The sequence below is a fragment of the Maniola hyperantus genome, chromosome 2, assembly GCF_902806685.2.
Source record: "Maniola hyperantus chromosome 2, iAphHyp1.2, whole genome shotgun sequence".
Lineage (NCBI taxonomy): Eukaryota > Metazoa > Arthropoda > Insecta > Lepidoptera > Nymphalidae > Maniola > Maniola hyperantus.
Window position 1 is genome coordinate 3,541,461 of NC_048537.1, and position 19,622 is coordinate 3,561,082.

Here is a 19,622-nt window from a genome sequence, read left to right on the forward strand (position 1 = left end):
AGACTGATTTTATCAACAACATAAACTGCTGGGTCTAGATTCTAGAAACTTCTTGTTTGTAGTTCCTTTATAACGTAGACCCCACAAAGAAAGTATTTACAGAAATTGCACCTTAACGGAGCGAGGGGTCAGCTAGTTTGAAATTGTTTAAATATCAACATAAAATAAAGCATGAAGTTGCTTTCCAAAAGGAAAGTAGCAACATAAAAACCATACAAATTATTAATTCTGGGTTCTAAATGGTATAATATACTAAATCGTTAAATAATAATAAACGTAAATAATATTGTTGCTGACTTGACTTCAAAGGTTAGAGATGAATGGAGGAAAATTGCAATGAAAACTCCAACACCCTCCAGATAAAAGGTTATATAGAAAGCGTCCAAGTAAGTAGATCAGTGATTATTACACATCTCTATGTTTAACTATTCTATAAATTGGTCTTCAACACATAAGAAGTTTATAAATAGTAACTGCCACCACCAAAATCACAACGCTCAAAGGTCAGCACTTCAATTTACTCCTTAGAAAGAAGAACAATGGATGATGATTACTGATTCCCAAAATAATATATTTTCAACGATGCTTTTGATAAATGAACATTCTAAATCGAACATGGATGAACGGAATTAGTTTCAAGATTGCAATGTCGAGAATGTTCTGGCTGATAAGAAATTACGCTGATGTTATCACTTGAATTTTGGTATCAAAGTTTGCCCAAAATAATCTGAGAATTGATTGCTTCAAAGGCTAGTGCTAAATACGAGTAAATCATATAAATCACAGAATTCTAAATAGGTACTCTGCTCGCGCTTAGGATTAACATCCAGTCAATGGAAAGTGAATGTAGACGCTTTGTGATGCAGAATGCAATAGAGGGGGAATGGTGCAATACAACTTTCACAAAGCAACTGCAAACCCGACCACGACACCTACGAAATGCATTAAGGCCTAGGTAACTTTCCAGCATGCTATAAATTGAAATCGAGGGAACGTTTATCTAAATACCTATAGAAAAAGGTGACTGACTGACTGATCTATCAAGGCACAGCTCAAACTACGAACGGAAATTGACGAATCGGGCTGAAATTTGGCATACATATAGCTATTATGACGTAGAAACCTAGACGCTAAAAATTTAATTTTTGAAAATCCGAACCCTAAAGGGCTAAAATAGGAGTTAGAAAAAAACTATAAAACTAAACTTGAGGAATCGTTTAGTAATTTAATGCGACCTTTGCTTCATTCATATTCAACATGGAAACTATCTTAATGATACCAGGTATAACTGTAAAGATGTTGCAATTACTGGAACCCTAATATATACAAGACTTAATCGCAGTTCCAACGGAAGGTTGCTCGGCAAAAAGGCTATATTATATTCGTGCCCGTTACAGCTTATCACGAACTTACGTGACTTAGATTTCTGGTGGTTTATTCCAAAGGACACGATTGTCACAGACGGTTACAGCGAAGAACCAGTTTATTGTTGTCAGGAGTACTTACTAAAAACATAAAATACTGGGCGTAAAACATAAAATAGCCCGCAATTCGTCCACGTGGACTACACAAATTAAAAACGGCGCGGCGGTTACGCACTCATCCGATCCGAATCCGTAAAAATACGTTCAATTTTGTTTTGTATGGTAGCTTATGACACAAATGTCGTAGATATTTTTATATCCGTATTTTCACGGATTCGGATCGGATGGTGCGTGATCGCTGTTAGGGGTTGAATTTTCAAAAACCTTTCTTAGCGGATGCCTATGTCATAATAGCTATCTGCAATCTGCATAGCAAATTCCAGCCGGTATTTTGAGCTGGGCGCTGATAGATCAGTCCGTCACCTTTCCCTCTCATAGTATACTAGCTTATTCCCGCGACTTCATCCACGTGGACTGCACGAATTTCAAACCTCTTTTACCCCCTTCGGGGTTGAATTTTCAAAAATCCTTTCTTAGCAGATGCCTATGTAATAATAGCTATCTGCAATCTGCATAGCAAATTCCAGCCGGTATTTTGAGCTGTGCGTTGATAGATCAGTCAGTCAGTCAGCTTTTCCTTTTCTAAATATAGATTTAGATAGCGGCAGGCCTAGACGGTAGAACATTAATCGGAACTAAAGTAATTTAGTAGAAATTGACTGATCACCAACGGCGTCGTCCTCGTTCACGATTCGTGTCATTGGGTCGGGATATCGAGAAATCATTAAAACTACCGTTGACTTCAGAGTATAAACATTTCTACTTAAAGCAAACTTCGATACTAAAATCGAACTACTACTACTACTTTGAAAATTCTACGGAAAAATACTTTCATTAATTTTCACAACATCATTAGCTCAGTTCTCAGCTCATCGCCGATTCATTGCCGAGCTCGGGTCTTTTCACAGAATGACAATATTTTCACAGATCACAGATATTTTTCGAATCTACAGTGTGACCTTTAATTTATTTACATATTACCAATGTCAATATATTTATCTGACTTTTACTTTTTTAGATGTTTATTTTGATTGTTTGTCGTATCCGCAATATTACATTTACTATGTATAACGTCATAAAACCTATAGATACGACACTCGAAATGCACACGAACTACGAAGCCAACCACCACTCATTTATCCATATGTAGGTAATGAATAATTTTGCAGCAATAGAGGGAACCAATGGACCGACGAAAACACCCACATGACTGCCTAACATAAACCTTCCGAAGTGGTATAAAAATAAACTTTTGGGGCGTTTATTTTTGTCTCGTACCTATTCATGCAGGTAATCTTATGTCTGTCGAGACAAGCGGTGCAGCCCTACCCTTTGTATTGCAACGGGAAACGGGTCGCGACCCAGTTCACCGGGATCAATACTCGGTCATCGACTCCGCCTGCGCCTCGTACCGTCGCCTACCACATCGCGGATTAGGATCCACGCTCGACCTTCTCTTGATAGGGCTCTAAAAATAGCTATACAGGAGTGCAATGTCAGAATAGCGGAAAAGACTTGCTGCTTATCTCAATTCGAACGCAAAAATGTTTATACACTTGTAAAACTTGTCAGTCTTCTCAATTAAGAAATTCTTTTTGCAAACTATATCATGTTCATACAACGTGTCCAACTCATGGTCATACAACTCAGCATAGAAAATAGAAATCTATTGCTAGGTGACTAATTGATTATATAACGAATGAAGATCTCCTTGAACTTGGGACATAAATTATAGATAAAGCAGTTAACATGTGATATTAAACAGATCATAAATCCGGACAAAGTTCTATGAACAAACATTTGAACAAGTGTCTTGACTAAAAAAGTAATAATATAAACGCATATACAATAAAAATAAAAATAATAATAGTGATTTATGAAATAGGTAATCACGTTACATGCCAACCATACCAATGATAAATTTTTCCTTCTACGTGTTAATATCGGCGGCAACCATTTCAATTATTGATACTACAATTTATAAATAAGATAATGATAAAAAATATAATATACTTACAGTACGCCGCAGAAAGTAATTTACATACACCTTAAGAAGGCGATAGCAGATTTGTAGAGCAGTGTCTCCGTCGTTGAGACCGACAAAACGTCATATAGATATATGAGTGACAGACAACGCTCTACAAAGCCGAAATGTCATTCTAAAGGCCGATGTACATTACTGTCTGCCGCGTACTGTAGTTAGTAATTTCTTTTATAACTGAACAATTAATACGAAACAAAATACAGATGCCTTAATATCGAAAATACGTAAATGTCTTTCGAGAAACAATAACATAATCCGGAGGGGGAAATCCGTGACGTCTACTTAAATATTTAATCTACAGACTTTGGCGACGCAAAACCTACAGATAAAGAACATGGTTACAAAGCAATTCGATAAGAACAAGATTATAGATAAAGCTGTAGCACAAAGTAAAAAATATTCCAATACCACCAAGGAAATGAACAATAATTATAATATGCTTCCGATACGATAACATATCAAAACATTTATTAAAATTTCTACAGTTGCTAAGGTGGAGGAGATTGGTGAATCTGATAAATCCTGACATAAGTAAATTAGTGTTCTACTTCGATTGCCCCTGTTGAAATATATTATATTTCATTGCTAAATTTTTACCGTGTCCGGACCGTGTGGCGTGGGTCGTGACGTGACCTAGCTCACTGACCTGGATAACACGAAGAGTGCCGTTTCAACTAGCCTGAAATACATCCAGTTAGTACGTTTGCACTCAAATGCAGGCTACAGCCCACACAAAATCAAGTATATCATCCAACTAGCTAATCCGTCTAAAATTAGATCCGATGAAATTTATATCAATCCTTTCTTAGTAGGAGTCTAAGTTATTGAGATAACCTATATACAAAATCTCAAAAATCATCAAAGTTTTTAGACCCAGCGATCTGAGCTGTAGGTACATCGATTTGTCAGTCAGCCAATTTCTTCTTTTATATCGATTTGAATGACACATACATTTGCTTGAGGAACAAAGTCTTGAATATGCAAACTAGAACGTGGTATTGTCAGTTTACACGACAAGGATGCATTAGACGAACTGCCAACGCTAATTAAATCGAGCTTAAAGCCATCAAGCTTTGACGATATACTTGTTAGTATGTGGGAGCCATAACAATCATAATAATATATCGTTATCCGCTAATGTGTATTGTATATCTGACGTTAGGAATTGGTATCCACCTAAATGCAAAATTGATCATGTGGCCAGTGGTGTTGTCAGTTTGCACGGCAAGCATACATTAGACGAACTGCCGATTAGATCGAACTTGAAGCCATCATGTAGATTAGGCGATATAATTATTGGTGATGTGTGGAGGCCATAACATAATTATATCGTTATCCACTAATGTGTATTGTGTATCTGGCATTATAAACTGCTATCTATTATCCCTAAATTCCACGACCGATAACCACTTTGCTAAATACGAAACTATTTGAATGGATAACAAACAGCCTTTACAGAACAGAAATATCAAGTTAACGTTTTAAAATTATTATCCAACTCTAGAACATTCGCAAGTTACCTACCTTTATGTATACAGCACAATTTAATAAAACTACGTTTTACGGAATTTCAATAATTATTTATGGATATTAAATAAAGATATACGTGCTGATACACTCAATGGAATTACACTCATTTAAATTTTAAAGGTTATTTACATTCTCTTCATAATATTGTTTTAACCAGACTCTTTAATATTTAAGTAGGTTTATTTCTCTCTCAACTTTGACAGGTTGGTATTTATTTAATTTTAAAATTAAACTGGGTTTATTAAAACCTAATGCAATCGTTTCATATAGTTACATTCGTTGAAACTTGTAACTAGGCCACATCGCCCTGAATACATTGATTTGATTGAACTAAATACAACGAAAAGCTAAACTGTCACTCAGCACGACCTTTGACTTAAGGTGACGCAGGACGCTCGACCAAAATTGGCAGCGCACGTGGGTAACATGTTTGCTTTTCACTTGACATTGTATGAGAAAGTTGAGAGGCACGACGATTTTCACTGAAATCAAGCGCGCGAAAAGGGTTTAGGAAAAGTATTTTTGAGAAAAAACTGCTGAATTTATGTTTGCAAAGTAAAGTTATTTCAACTAATGAATAAAAAAACTACGTCTAATGATAAATTGTTTTAGAATTTTCATATCCCTAATCTTATTTATTTACACCCAAAGTTGTCATTAATTTAGTGTTAAAATAGGAATCTTTTGAGCCTCGTAACTTTTAAATCAATATTTTTTTCAATGTTTTATATATCAATAAACCTAGATAATGACAAGATAAATCGATATAATTCTTAGTTTTGTGCGTACAATATCGAATATTGTTGTAATTTCCCTCCTACGTTTGTATGAAGAAAGCACTGAACTGAGTCCCCTTAAGCAAGGCGTTTCCATAATCGACTTTCTAAATCCTTCACAAGCAAATGGTAAACAACTTAACCTCAATCATGTTAATCCTCTCAACCCTAATTCACATTAATCCTAGACTAGACATTTGTTTAATATGAAGTTATTTTGTGGTCAAGCGTTAATCTATGTAATATAACAAAGGAGCCACTTAATCTAAATAATATAAAAGGAAAAGGTGACTGACCGACTGATCCACCAGCGCACAGCTTAAACTACTGGACGGATCGAGCTGAAATTTGGCATGTTATTAGCTATTATGACTTAGACATTTTAATTTAAATTTAAAATAACTTTATTGTTAATAGATTTACAGAGAGTAAGAATACAGGATACACTTAAAAAACAAAGGGCGACCTTATCACTAAAGTGATCTCTTCCAGGCAACCCATTGACCCATTGATTAGACATCAGCTAAGGAAGGATATTTGAAAATTCAACCCCTAAGGGGCCCAATTAGGAGTTTGAAATTTGGGTAGTCCACGCGGAAGAAGTTGCAGGCACAAGCTAGGTAGTCACAAATAAGTTATATGCTTAATTTTTTGATTAAATTCAAAGCTTAGTTCATTTCATATTAGAATAAAAATAAAACAAAAGTATTCTGGATTTTATACCCATTTCAAAGGTCATAACACAAAGCTAGCCCATCAATCATGCCTGCGTCGTAGTGGTTGAAGAAAGGACGCGGCGAGAGCGTCGCCCTTTGAGTTCGAAAGCCGCCATTCAGGAGCCCCGTGCAACGACCCTAAGCCCTAGCGGTGCGTAGCTGGAAACCGGTGCCTTTATATATGTATAACCAGCCGACCGGCCCCCTTCGGTCTACTTAATGAGCGATTTAGCGAACATACTAGGGCTTGAATTACCGGATTCTTAATAAAAACGGATATTTACTGCAAATAATATATAGACTTCTATCGTCATGAATTTAGTAATACACGATGAAAAGTAAACAGAAGGAGCGTAGGATGGAAGACATCCTGGCTGAAGAATCTAAACCAGTGGACAGTGGTTTAACAAAATCATTATAACGCGACTGTGGGTCGCAAAGAAGTAGTTATTAGAAATGCATTGTCAAAAGTACAGGTTGGCCACAATGACCACCGATCTCCGTTAGTGGAGACAGCATCAGAAGAAGATTTAAGAAAGCACTGTACCGGGTGGACGGTAATAAATGGATTATGTAACAAATTCAGCAATAACCACCCCATTTCTGATGCTTCATTACGAGATTCCCAAACATTTTGCGTCGACTATTTGTATAATAAACATGAAATACTGCTGCGATTTAGGAAAGAAACCACGATCATAAGGATTTCATGTTAGAAATTTTGTTCTCATTATTTTTAAGTTGTACCTTTTAAAACTTGAACATAAAATTCTATCAGCAAACGGCAAATTGTTGTTGGACAGTCTCTGTTAGACCCGTACGAGAAAAAACCATAAACTGTGGGTCTTGAAAAAGGTCGCAAAGTGCTGAATTTTATCTGAACTTACCTACTCTACTCGTAAATCAATTTGTCTCGCATGGCAGGTTGCCAAAGTTAAATCCCCCAAACAGAAAAAAAAGGCAGACGTCTACATTTGAATCCCTATGCTTCCAGACGAAGTAGAGAAACCATCATATTATAATATTCATTATGACGTATGATATTTCATTTCATTATGAGATATACATAGAGGCTTATTAGAAGCTATAGTCGGAAACGACGTGCAGAATTATAAAAACAATAACAATTTTTTCATACTTAATATCTATAATAAGTAAGATATAAAAGGAAAAGCTGACTTGAGTGACTGATTGGGCGACTGACTGATCTATCAACGTACAGCTCAAACTACTGGAGGAATCAAGCTAAAATTTGGCATGCAGATAGCTATTATAAGCTAGTTATGAGATATACATAGAGATTTATTAGAAGCTATAATTGGAAATGACTTCAGAATATTAAAACGAAAACAATTTTTATCATAATATCATACAATACATGCGTGGTCACTAATCATACTCATAAATATGAAACAAAACATACACGTAGCCTTGAGAGCCTCCTTTTTTTCGTCGGTTGCAAATAGAACAATTTAATCGTTATTTTTCTCGTTCTTTGCCTACAGCCTGTTTTGAAACTGTGAATCACTTTGTAAATATGTCGGGATGAATCAATCTTCGCAAAAAACAAATCTCAATGCAAATTTGTATTTGATCTCTGTTTGTATTGCAAAGTTGTTTTAAATAGTGATTATGATTATTTACTTTTCAAAGACGATTGGTTCAAGGAAAAGTCGTATCAGTGAATTCCACGAAAATAATTATTATGTAAATATTTGTTTAACTTTTACGAACTCCCGAAGAATAATAATAAAAAAGCAACATTTGGGTCCAACCCTTTATCTCACCTAGAGGCTCAACTTATTATCAAAGATATCCTCCACATTATAAAATTTCAATCGAAATTGGTTTCTGTTTCTGTAATGACCTCCTTTCATTATCCTCCTAGGAGTAATGACTAATCTGTGCTATTATGTAATTATAATCAAATAAAAGCTATGACAGGTAGCTCTATATGAACTCTACATTTTGGACGAGGCAAAGAACAGGTCCACTTTAATGTTAACTTTTAACTTCGATTGACGGTGAAAGAAAATATCGTGAGGAAACCAGCATGTCTTAGTATTCTCCATAATGCTGTCAAAGGTGTGCGAAACTGCAAATACACACTTTGCCCACCAGTGTAGCCAAACCCTTTTCATTCTGAGAGGAGACCCGCGCTCAATAGTGAGTTGGCGATGGTATGAGATGATGATAATGAAATTCGACTGGCGGATAAATGACTTGGTTGGTGGTCGAATGGTTTGATCCTGAATCGACGATATGTCAAATATTAGGCTATGGTGACGTGAAATAATAGAAAAATAGGACTACCACAGGGCTATCTGCGTCAAATGTACTAACATTTGACGTGTGCCAGTGTTGCCAGTTATATTAGAAGGTCCCAACTGTCGTGAACTGTACTATAGTCTTAAACCCCAATTAGTCCTTATTGGGCTGGGTGATATTTATTGGATTTTAGATACTATTCCCTGTTCGTGGCTTTCAATTCAAGTAAGTTATACCCTTACTAGCTGATGCCCGCGACTTCGTCCGCGTGGAATTCGTTTTTTTAAAAATCCCGTGGGAACGCTTTGATTTTCCGAGCTAAAAATTGTCTATGCCTATGTCACTCTCCAGGTATTTATCTATACCCATGCAAAAAATCACGTCAATCCCTTGCACCGTTGCGACGTGATTGAAGGACAAACCAACAAACAAACACACTTTCGCATTTATAATAAGGGTACTGATTAATTCTTCAGTGCCTCTAACAAAAATATAAGTTGCGAATAGGACGAAGGTTACGGTTTATTTTAATTTTGGCACAAATGCTTTTGTTCAACATTTGTGCGTGATTGTGTGAATAATCGCTATTCGAGCATGTGGTGGTGTATAACGGGTTAGAGTCAACGTCTGCGCAGGGTCAACACGCTAGTCAAGGCCGGGTCAATGACCTCTACCCCAAACCAGGGATCAAGAACACCATTCATAGAACATTCGAAACGGATTAAATAATTATCACGATAATAAAATAATTTACATGACTGAACCTGGCCTGAACTTATAAAGACCAGTTTTATTTTATTATTTTAATCAGTTACAATTTCACAGTACTACTGCTAGTACCTAGGTCATATTATCCTACAACTAGATAGACACAAATTCGATGAAGAAGCTCAAAATATACGGCTGGTCTGGGCAGTGTTTGGAAAATTAAGTCAGGTCTTCTCATCATCAATATGATAATACAAACCGGCCAAGTGCGACTCAGCCTCGAACAACGAGGGTTCCGTACAACAGTCTTATTTTTTCGACATTTTGTACGATAATTCAAAAACTGTGATGCACAAAAATAAATAAAAATCTGTTTTAGAATGCACAGGTGAAGCCCTTTCATATGATACCCCACTTGAACTTTGAAACTCACTCGAAAATTGAAAATACTAATTATTAGTTTATGACCACAATTTAATTTTTTTTGGGTGATGTAACCACAAATTCACGGTTTTCAGATTTTTCGCCGAATGCCAGCTATAGGACCTACCTACCTGCCAAATTTCATGATTCTAGGTCAACGGGAAGTACCCTGTAGGTTTCTTGACAGACCGACAGACATACAGACAGACAGACAAAAAAGTGATCCTACCTCAAAAGGAAAAACGGAACCCTAAAAACGTACAGATCAGACCACTGGGTATTGAGATATTTCAGTACCGTACTAAAAAGGACTTTCTAGAAGTTCTAGCTGAACGAAGCCGGGCCGGGAGAGCTAGTCTGTCTATAATGAAAGAGAAAGCTCTTTCTTTACATTCGTGTAACGTGGGTGAGGTCATGTCTGTGATCCATTAAAACAAGTTTAAAATCATTATAACAGTTTCGTGAATTCAGATTTCTAGTTCGAAAGAGAAAAGGTTGATAACAAAGTAATGGCCTAAGAGCCAGCGCGTGCCAGACCTTCCTTATTTTATAAAAGCTGAAAGTTTCTCGGCGTATTGTCCCCAACACTCGGAGGAATGGTTGTTTGAATCATGGTGGCTTTGGGAGACAACAGGTTAATAAATGTGTAAAAAATCGTAGGTCAAAGTATAAAGTCTAATTTTTTTATATTTTCTTCAGACTAGTATCACGTCCTGCATTGCCAGACACAGTATGGTGGCATTGACAACCCCCTGCCAGACCCCTTTAAAGTTTAATCAATTATTAACGTTTAAGGGTGTCTGGCGGGTGTTCCCACGACACTGTCTGGTAATGGTCTACTACTACTCCGAAGAAAATATTAAAAAAATTAAGACTTTATATTTCGACGTAAGATTTTTTACGCCTTTATTACCTGTTGTCTCCCAAAGCCACCATGATACAAACAAACGTTCCTTCCAGTGTTGGGGACAAAACACAGATAAACTTTCAGCTTTTATAAAATAAGGAAGGTCACGCTGGCTCTCTCTATAACTATAGTAATCTTTAGGTCCAATCAGAACGTTTTCGCGATTTTCCGACAACAATTCCGCTACATTGTACGGATTTCCGCTAATTTTTCCCACAGAACTCTACTCATAACGTAAATAGTCGATTTTCAGCAAATCACTCATACAAAAATGTTTCAAAAGGACATATCTCTGGCTTTCAAAACAACGTAAATTAAACTGTATCATCATAACAAGAAGTCTCCTTTTACAACAACGTGTTGGATGCCATCATAGCAGGTTGTTGTAAGGCACCCAGCACTATGATGGGTCACTGCCCATATCGGTTACCCGGCGTCCGGCGACCATCTTACCTACGTCTACACTTATATATATCAATTTTTGTGATTTAAATAATAACAAAAACGATAATGACAAGGTACGTACATAAAATGCATGAGGAAAGTCAATTGAAAAAAAGGCAATTTACTTGCGCCAATGTGACGTCAATTACCTATCTATAGCTTCTCCATTAGAAATCGTGTGAACTCGTTTCTGTATTCGCATCGAATAAATTTTAATCGAGACCTGTTGAATGTGTTTTTCATAATAGTTCACAGCTTTTATTGTGAAAATACCGAATACCCGAGTACAAACAAAGTACAAGAAAATTAAACTGAAGTAGGTAACCTAACTATCTGTGTGTGTATTTTATTATCTCTATTATTCGTCAGTTTAAGGCACTTAACACGCGTCAATTAAAGCGATTTGATTTGTGAATTAATATTTTTTGTAGGCTATACTTATGTGCGCGAGTGTACTTCTAGTGTGTGTATGGGAGACGGAAATATTGTGCGAGCGAAAGGCTATAGAGCCGCCATGTTTAATCCGCCAGGGTTGGCACGAAAGTTGTTAATATCACATTGCGAATTGTGACAATCGCAATTGTTGTGATTGGCTTAACGAATCTACCCACAGGTGACGCCAAACTTCTTGAATTCCTTGAATAATTTATTCCTATTATAATGCCCCCTGTGGAAAAGGATAGAATTAGATTTAAATTTATCAATATGGTGGTTGTACCTAGTAGGTATGCAGTATGTACATGTATGTTTAAGTCATCGATGTATACAATGGTTCAATTAAGTGCACTACCTTTAAAAAGGTATTTACCTACTTAGTTACATGGTTTAACATAAATTGCTCGAAACTCAAAGGGTTGGTACAATATAATTGCACCATATGGGTAAGTACCTAAAATGTAACAACTGATATTTCACAATATTAGACAAGTATCCAGAACTTACTTGTCCTAACTAGTTAAGCATTCATATTTTTGTTGATTGTCATTTGTCACTTAATAGAGGTTGAGGAGGCTTAAGTTTAGTGTTTATTAGTACTTAATGGCTACTTCTGTACTTGTTGCGAACAACAAACTAAAATGACAGAGGTCTGAATATATTGCTATCCATTTTATAATGCTCCCAGCCTCCAGAAAAGGATATTTAACACTAGTTTTAGACCTGTGGATTTAGTTATTAGCCGTACCTACTTATTAGTTAGTATTTGTGATCTTTTTGTCTTCATGTTTTGTTCTTTGTTGTTTTGCAATGCTAATGGCATAACAATATAATGACCTGCCTACCTAGCTACTTATAAGATTCAAATGTGTAAAAGTACCTATAAGAAACTGATTACTGATAGGTCTGTATAACTTTCTACATTAATTATGGATTTTTTATGACATTATTTTTCAATTTTACACAAAAAGTTTCATTCGTTTGTAACATGAGACATGGGGATTGCCAATTGATACTTAATCAGAATTCAGAAAAAGATTTTAAAATTTTAACCTATCAACCTTAAAAGTACTACACCCTTTTACAGCTACTCCCGTATATATTGATTATTGTCTGTAATAATATTGTAAGTATCGTATGTAAACTTATTCTAAACGTGTGGAATACTCCAGTAATGTAAATTTCTAAAAGGAAAATGATAATGTTCCACGACGCTTGGCCTGCAGTGACGTCCGTGGATGGACTTGGGAGGGCATGACCTTCGTTCATTGTGGCTTAACTACAGAAATTAAACAGTTTCTAATAAAACAGGTAGTAAAGCGATCACTTACCTTCACAGCCATACACATTGAATAAAAGTTGAGCGGATTCAGCCGTGAACAGCTAATAAATCACGACACACGCTAGAAACGTATGCACTGCACAAAAAAATTGTGAAACTGAAATTTGAAGTTGCCAGAGGCGTAAATTATTAGTTATTAGTAACTTATTACTGAGCTGCCAACATTATTGGATTTCTACCACTATTGTACTGATTTCTGCTTTTTCTGCCAATAATGGTAGGAAAATTTAATTCGATAAGGGATGTGGCATATTAAACCACTTTTGTGGTCCGCGCACCCACGCGCCCTACTAGTTAAGGTACTTATAGTCTGATTTTTAATTTTGGAACTCTGACGTTTTTTAATGTTACCAGAGACAAAACAGTTCCCACAAAAAAAAAACTTTAAATCATCGACATAGGAGGTAATAATCCTTATTAGTTTAAATAGGTAGGTACCTACTAAGTATGTACTATGATCAAAGAATTTCTAATGACCAAAGAATTTGGAAGTCACAGAACACATTTTTGGAAGTACTACTACGAACAGCGCACGCACGCACAATGCGACAAGGCTCTCTTCAATAACATATAATATTATAATAAAGGTACTTCAATAACATTGAAAGTGGGGCGCTGTTGGAGAACAAAATGGAACAAAGGCTTAGAATATTCAAACAAGAACAAAGGGGACACTTGATAGCGTTAGTTCCGATTTTCGCCACGCGCCAAGATAGCCTTGTCGCACTGTAGAGATTACACTCCATAGGTCCTAAACCTCAGACCAGAGTATTTTATTATTAATTATAAAAAATAAAAAACTCAGATCAATGTGGATTCTTTATTTTAAAGTAAAAAGAAAAAGACAAGGTTCAAATGATATTAATTTATTGATATAGACAGTACATAGCTTTTCTTGTATAGATCCTTATTACATAAACATGTCATCGCCGGGGGGCGGGAAATGGTCGGCGTCGGGCGGCGGGGGACGGCGGCCGGGCAGAGGCCCGACGCCCGGCGGCCCGAATGGGTCGAACCGAGCTCCAGGGGGCACTGCACCTCTGAAAATTGTCAATTTTGAAATTAGCACCACCTTATAAATCTGACGTCCTATTAAAAAAAAAACCGGCCAAGTGCGAGTCAGACTCGCGCACTGATGGTTCCGTAGTACAGTCGTATTTTGCGACATTTTGTATGATAAAATCAAAAACTATTATGCATAAAAATAAATAAAAATCTGTTTCAGAATGTACAAATCAAGTTCTTTCATATGATACGTCTTGGTATAGTAATCTTACTTTGAAAGTTGAAAATACTAATTATTTGCTCATGAACACAAATTTTAATTTTTTTCGTGATGTAACCACAAATTCACGGTTTTCAGATTTTTCCCTTTACATTTTCTATAAGACAAATAATTTGCAAATTTCATGATTCTAGGTCAACAGGAGCTACCCTCTTGGTTTCTTGACTGACAGACGGACCGACTGACAATGAAGTAATCCTATAAGGGTTTCTTTTGAGGTACGGAACCCTAAAAAATCCCACTTTTAGGAGAGTAGAGAGATGTATGTTTAAATTCAAGCTGCAGTGCTGTGAGAGCTGATATGCACTTTATTACGTCGTGATAAGACTCAAGAGATATTATTAACTATTGTTAATAACTGTGATTATTAGCTATAGCTCTGATTATTAGCCCAGTTAATTTCTGACTAATTTTCCCCTTTCCCCTCCGATTAAGCATAAAGCTCGTGCTAGGTGTAGGTACGACAATAGTGCAACGGGTGGGATTTTAACCGGCGACCTTTCGGTTTTCAGTCCGCTCCTTCAACCGTTGAGCTATCGAGGCTATACTATACTTAGAGTGAAATATAATAAGTATTTGAATTAGAGGCGTACCTAGGAAGTCCCCCAGGGATGCCTAAGCCTGGGTTCTCAATATCCCTGCGAGGAGTGAAAGGGTTAAAGATCATTCCACCGCCAGGGGGTGCAAACGGGTCCAGATCAGATCTGCCGACATTACGTAGATTCGGTGGCAAATCCCTAAAAAAAAGTTACATTAGAACTCAAATACTTACTTAAATTTTAATAAAACTATTTTTTTAATTATAATTAGGATGCTGCTTACATCAAAAATAAATATTTTATTAGTAAACTAGCTGATGCCCGCGGCTTCACCCGCGTGGATTTAGGTTTTTAAAAAGCCTGTGGGAACTTTTGATTTCCTAGGACAAAAACCGGCCAAGTATGAGTCAGGCTCGCCCAACGAGGTTCCGTATTACAGTTGTACTTTTCGACATTTTGCACGATAATTCAAAAACTATGACGTATAAAAATAAATAAAAATCTGTTGTAGAATGTACAGGTGAAGCCCTTTCATAGAAAATAATAATAATTAGTTTATGACCACAATTTCATTTGTTTGTGTGATGTGACCACAAATTCACGGTTTTCAGATTTTTTTCCCCTAATGTCAACTATAAGACCAACCTACCTGCCAAATTTCATGATTCTAGGTCAATGGGAAGTACCCTGTAGGTTTCTTGACAGACCGACAGACAGACAAAAAAGTGATCCTATAAGGGTTCCGTTTTTCCTTTTGAGGTACGGAATCCTAAAAAGAAGCCTATCCGTGGTAGCCCTTCCCTGAGATGCAAGATATCTCAGCACCAAATTTCTCTCTCTCTCTCACCATAAATTATGATTGTCAGGAACAACTCCAGGCATAGGTGTTGGCATCACTCTGAGGGGATCATCATTTGAATTTCTAGATGTGGTTGAAGTACCTACAAAAAAAATATTGGTAGTCAGTGGGGTAATAGAAGTGAAAGCTTAAACTATGAAATAACAGTGGTTTTTTTGTATTTTCAAAATAATTATTGTAAAATTAAAATTTCATAATTTGTTAATAATTAAACTCATTAAAACTGTTTCGTTTTCATATCTATCGGCACTCCGAGCACTTTTAACATAACATGTCTGTGACATTATTCAGATTGGGTATTACTGTATACACTTTCTGATTGTCAATTGGTGAATTTGCAACACAATGATGTAGTGGTGGTAATGATTTGGCTTTAATAAATAAACATCGGTCAAGTGCGAGTCGAACTTGCACACGAACATACCATGTACAGTACGCGGCTGAAAGTAATGTACATCGGCCTTTGGAATGACATTTCGGCTTTGTAGAGCGTTGTCTCTGTCACTCATACCTGTATGACGTTTTGTCGGTCTCAACGACAGGGACAACGCTCTACAAATCTGCTATCACCTTCTAAAGGTCAGTGTACATTACTTTCGGCCGCGTACTGTACAAGATTATGTACTTTTTAATTTTTTTTCATTTATATGGCAACCATTTTAAATTTATTATTATTTTTTGTTAAATCGGCAATAGAAATACACTCTGTAAATTTCTGCTATCTACCTATTACAGTTCATGAGATACAGCCCTCTGACAGACATACATACTGTGGAGGCTTAGTAATAGGGTCCCATCTCTTCGGGTAAGAAAACCTAAAAAGAATCCCTGAAGACCTCTTAATGAGCTATTGGTTATTTAGAAAGAGTAAAACAAGGTTTCTTACTGGCTGCCGTTTGCGTCTGAGCCGAGCTTGTGGGTTTATCTATGATTGTGTCAATGAGATCTCTCTTGATATTATGCATGAACTCCTTGTAGTTTGGCAGCAGCTTGTCTATTGAGCCACTGGTTTGATTCACCGTCTCCTCTATTGTGACTGCTGTGTTTGACACTGCCAAGTCTACTGATCTCTGTAAAGCAGACATTTACAAATGTTATCTACACACTAATACTACACTAATATTATAAAGACGAAAGTTTGTGTGTGTGTGTGTTTGTTACTCTTTCAAGTAACACTGGACAGATTTGGCTAAAATTTGAAATGGAGATAGCTTATACCCTGACTTAACACATAGGCTACTTTTTATCCCAGTACATCAAAGATTTCCCATGGGATTAAGAAACCGATATACATGTGGTCGTGGTTATCATCTAGTAAGGTATAATTTAGACTATGCATGTTGTGCACAGACCTCTTGACAATTCCTACTATTATAATTTTATAAATCCAAAAGTATTGTTACCTTTTCAACACTCATCTTTTAACCAACTTTGATGTTTGGTACTGAGATAGCTTGCATGCCAGAGACTAGTATAGGTTTATCCTAAAAATCTGAGTTCTCACAGGATTATAGTGGAAGCAGCACGTGGAAGGAAAAAAGAGAGGACCAAAAAAAAGGTGGATGGATTGTGTGAAAAAGGGGTGGATAATACGTTGACGAATGACAAAAGTGAGTGGAAGAAGAAGACAATACATGTTGTACGGACTCGCGTAGCATGGGATAAAGGTAAGGAAGAAGAAGAAGAGATTTACCATTAAATTCACAATAAGATTTCCGTTGGTGATTAGTCCATGCAAAATAAACAGCTTCTCCTCAAACAAATAGCGCAGAGTGTAATTATCATTGTTATTCCAACCAGTTGGCAGCAGTTCACTTCTAGACTCATCACCTGTAAGTGTGCTCTGAAAAATTTGAATACAAAGTTCATGTTGTGTATAAATAAGCCTTTGACTGCAATCTATAATGGAGAGTGTTCCAAAGAGTTCTTTGATCTCATTCCACCTCCCTTTTTCTACAACCGCAACACACGCCACCGCAATCAATTCCACCCTCACCACTTTCTGTTTCTGGTGCACTTCAACCACCCGTTGTGCCAGATCCTTTTTTCCATATGCAAACTGTGGAATCAACTCCCTTTGGCGGTGTTCCCTTTAGATTACAACATGGGGTTATTCAAAGGGCAGACCAACAAATTCCTAAAAGGCTGGCAATGCATCAGCGGTTCCTCTGGTGCTGCAAATGTTCATGGGTGGCGGTAATTACTTGAAAGAAAGAAAGAAAGAAAGAAAGAAAGAAAAGACGTTTATTTATGCAATTGTGCCACACATTACAACTTAAAGCTAAGAGCTGGTTATTCCGGCGCTTCTTCCACCTGAGAACAAGCAAAAGAAGCGCCGGAACAAATTGTCATATTGTGTGGCACAACCCGAAAAAAGGGTCCCAGCTCAGCATTATGCTGTATGCCTTGTTGCACAAGAACATACAGCGCTGATTTTCAGCTGGTACCCTGAACCGGGTGACGCCACGGAATCATAAACTAATGATAACTAAACATAACTAATAAAATACACGGAAACATAAAAAAATCACTAACTAACAATTACTATACTTAGTTATTTAGCACCATACATATTTCAATGTCTAATAATAGTTCAATGTCTTTCAATGTCTAATACTTAACATCAGGTGACCCGTCTGCTCGTTATCTCTATTAAAAAAAAAACTCATGGGAGTGAGTGATGTCACGGTAGTTACATTAACTCAAACCCCAGATTGGTGTTTGTCTCAGAATGCTAAATTGGTTGATGGGGTGTTTGTGCCAGTAGGGTGGCCACTAGTCACAGCCAAAACCTTCCACCAGGCTTTACTAATTATTTTCATTCATTCGAAGAGCAATTAAAGATTTCCAAATTGCATCGCTAGGAATAATCTCCCTTTTAAACCCCCTCGGACAGCTCTAGCCTCTAACACTTGGCCAGCATGACCATCTAATTTTCTGTCCAGGTAACTTGATGTCGTTGTAAAATTTAAATTGCACAATTTTTAGGTTGTAGGTACCTATAGGTAAAGGTAGGTATAATGTCCACCACGGACTAAAAATAATATTATACAAATATGCCGTCGCGTCCGGGGCACACGCTTTTGAATACACAAGGGTGACTGTTTTAAATGATAGCTAAATAGAAAAAGCCGACCTTACCTCATCACCAATCCCGATACTGCGAAAACCTCTTTTTATTAAATTCCAATGAATAAACGCAACAATAACATCAGGTTTTTGTTTAATATCTTTTTCAACGGTCTTGAAAGTTAGATCCCATCCAAATAAAGGATCTGAAGACATTATTATAATGTCACAAATACACCTGAATTATTTCGATTCTTAAGAAAGAAACAATTATGTACCTATTATATTTACGCCGTTTCGTAGTTTGCAATTATTTTTTTACAAAATCTACAAACAAAAAATATGTCAAATCATGGCAATGGCAAATATCGCAAATATCAAATGAAACAAATGTCAAAGTCAAACTTACGCAAAGCAGTGTGACAAGATTTAAATTCCACAAAGCCACCAAACAAGAGAAGAAAAAGAAGATTTAAATTGATGATACTGCTAGCTTGGACTAAAAATGCTCAAACCTAATTCAAACCTGCATAACTAACCAAGGAGAAGGTTTCCAAGCAACGTTCGAGAAAATTTTCATAGATGGCGCTGAATATATTACCACCATTAAAGACGAAAAATAATACATATATCTACCTATATCATATATGCTTTAAATTTTTAAATTTATATTGGATTCGAAATTAATTAGTTAATTACTTCTATTATAGTTCATAGATTTTGTGGGGAAGAAACGTAAGGAAAATTGCAGTGCACGCTAGCTCTTACTCTAATCATCTATGTCATTGATTGA

The 19,622-nt window shown here is 36.5% G+C and overlaps 2 protein-coding genes across 2 annotated transcripts in view; both read right to left on the bottom strand.

The window, feature by feature from the left end:
• The window catches only part of PRL-1 (PRL-1 phosphatase), a 33,246-nt gene extending 20,020 nt beyond the window's left edge, over positions 1-13,226 (bottom strand). The window contains exon 1 of the mRNA XM_034980347.2: positions 13,067-13,226. The gene's annotated coding sequence lies outside the window, so the exon portion shown is untranslated. The remainder of the gene's footprint in view (positions 1-13,066) is intronic.
• A 701-nt stretch (positions 13,227-13,927) lies between these two features.
• Positions 13,928-19,193, bottom strand: LOC117992598 (proteasome inhibitor PI31 subunit-like). Its single transcript, XM_034980329.2, has 6 exons — positions 18,902-19,193; positions 17,454-17,603; positions 16,647-16,830; positions 15,749-15,842; positions 14,956-15,099; positions 13,928-14,117 (listed from the first exon to the last, which is right to left on the bottom strand). Exons 1-6 carry the CDS (start codon positions 19,043-19,045, stop codon positions 13,988-13,990), a joined length of 846 nt encoding a protein of 281 aa, XP_034836220.1. The 5' UTR covers positions 19,046-19,193; the 3' UTR covers positions 13,928-13,987.
• Positions 19,194-19,622: the final 429 nt, after the last annotated feature.

What these genes read in the sequence shown, in the direction of transcription:
- LOC117992598 (XM_034980329.2), bottom strand. Translation starts at nt 19,045, where the DNA reads ATGTCTTCAGATCCTTTATTTGGATGGGATCTAACTTTCAAGACCGTT. An exon ending in CCTGACAATCATAATTTATG is followed by an intron (nt 15,100 to 15,748) that starts GTGAGAGAGAGA and finishes ACTTTTTTTTAG; the next exon opens with GGATTTGCCACCGAATCTAC. An exon ending in ATCCCTGGGGGACTTCCTAG is followed by an intron (nt 14,118 to 14,955) that starts GTACGCCTCTAA and finishes GACAATTTTCAG; the next exon opens with AGGTGCAGTGCCCCCTGGAG.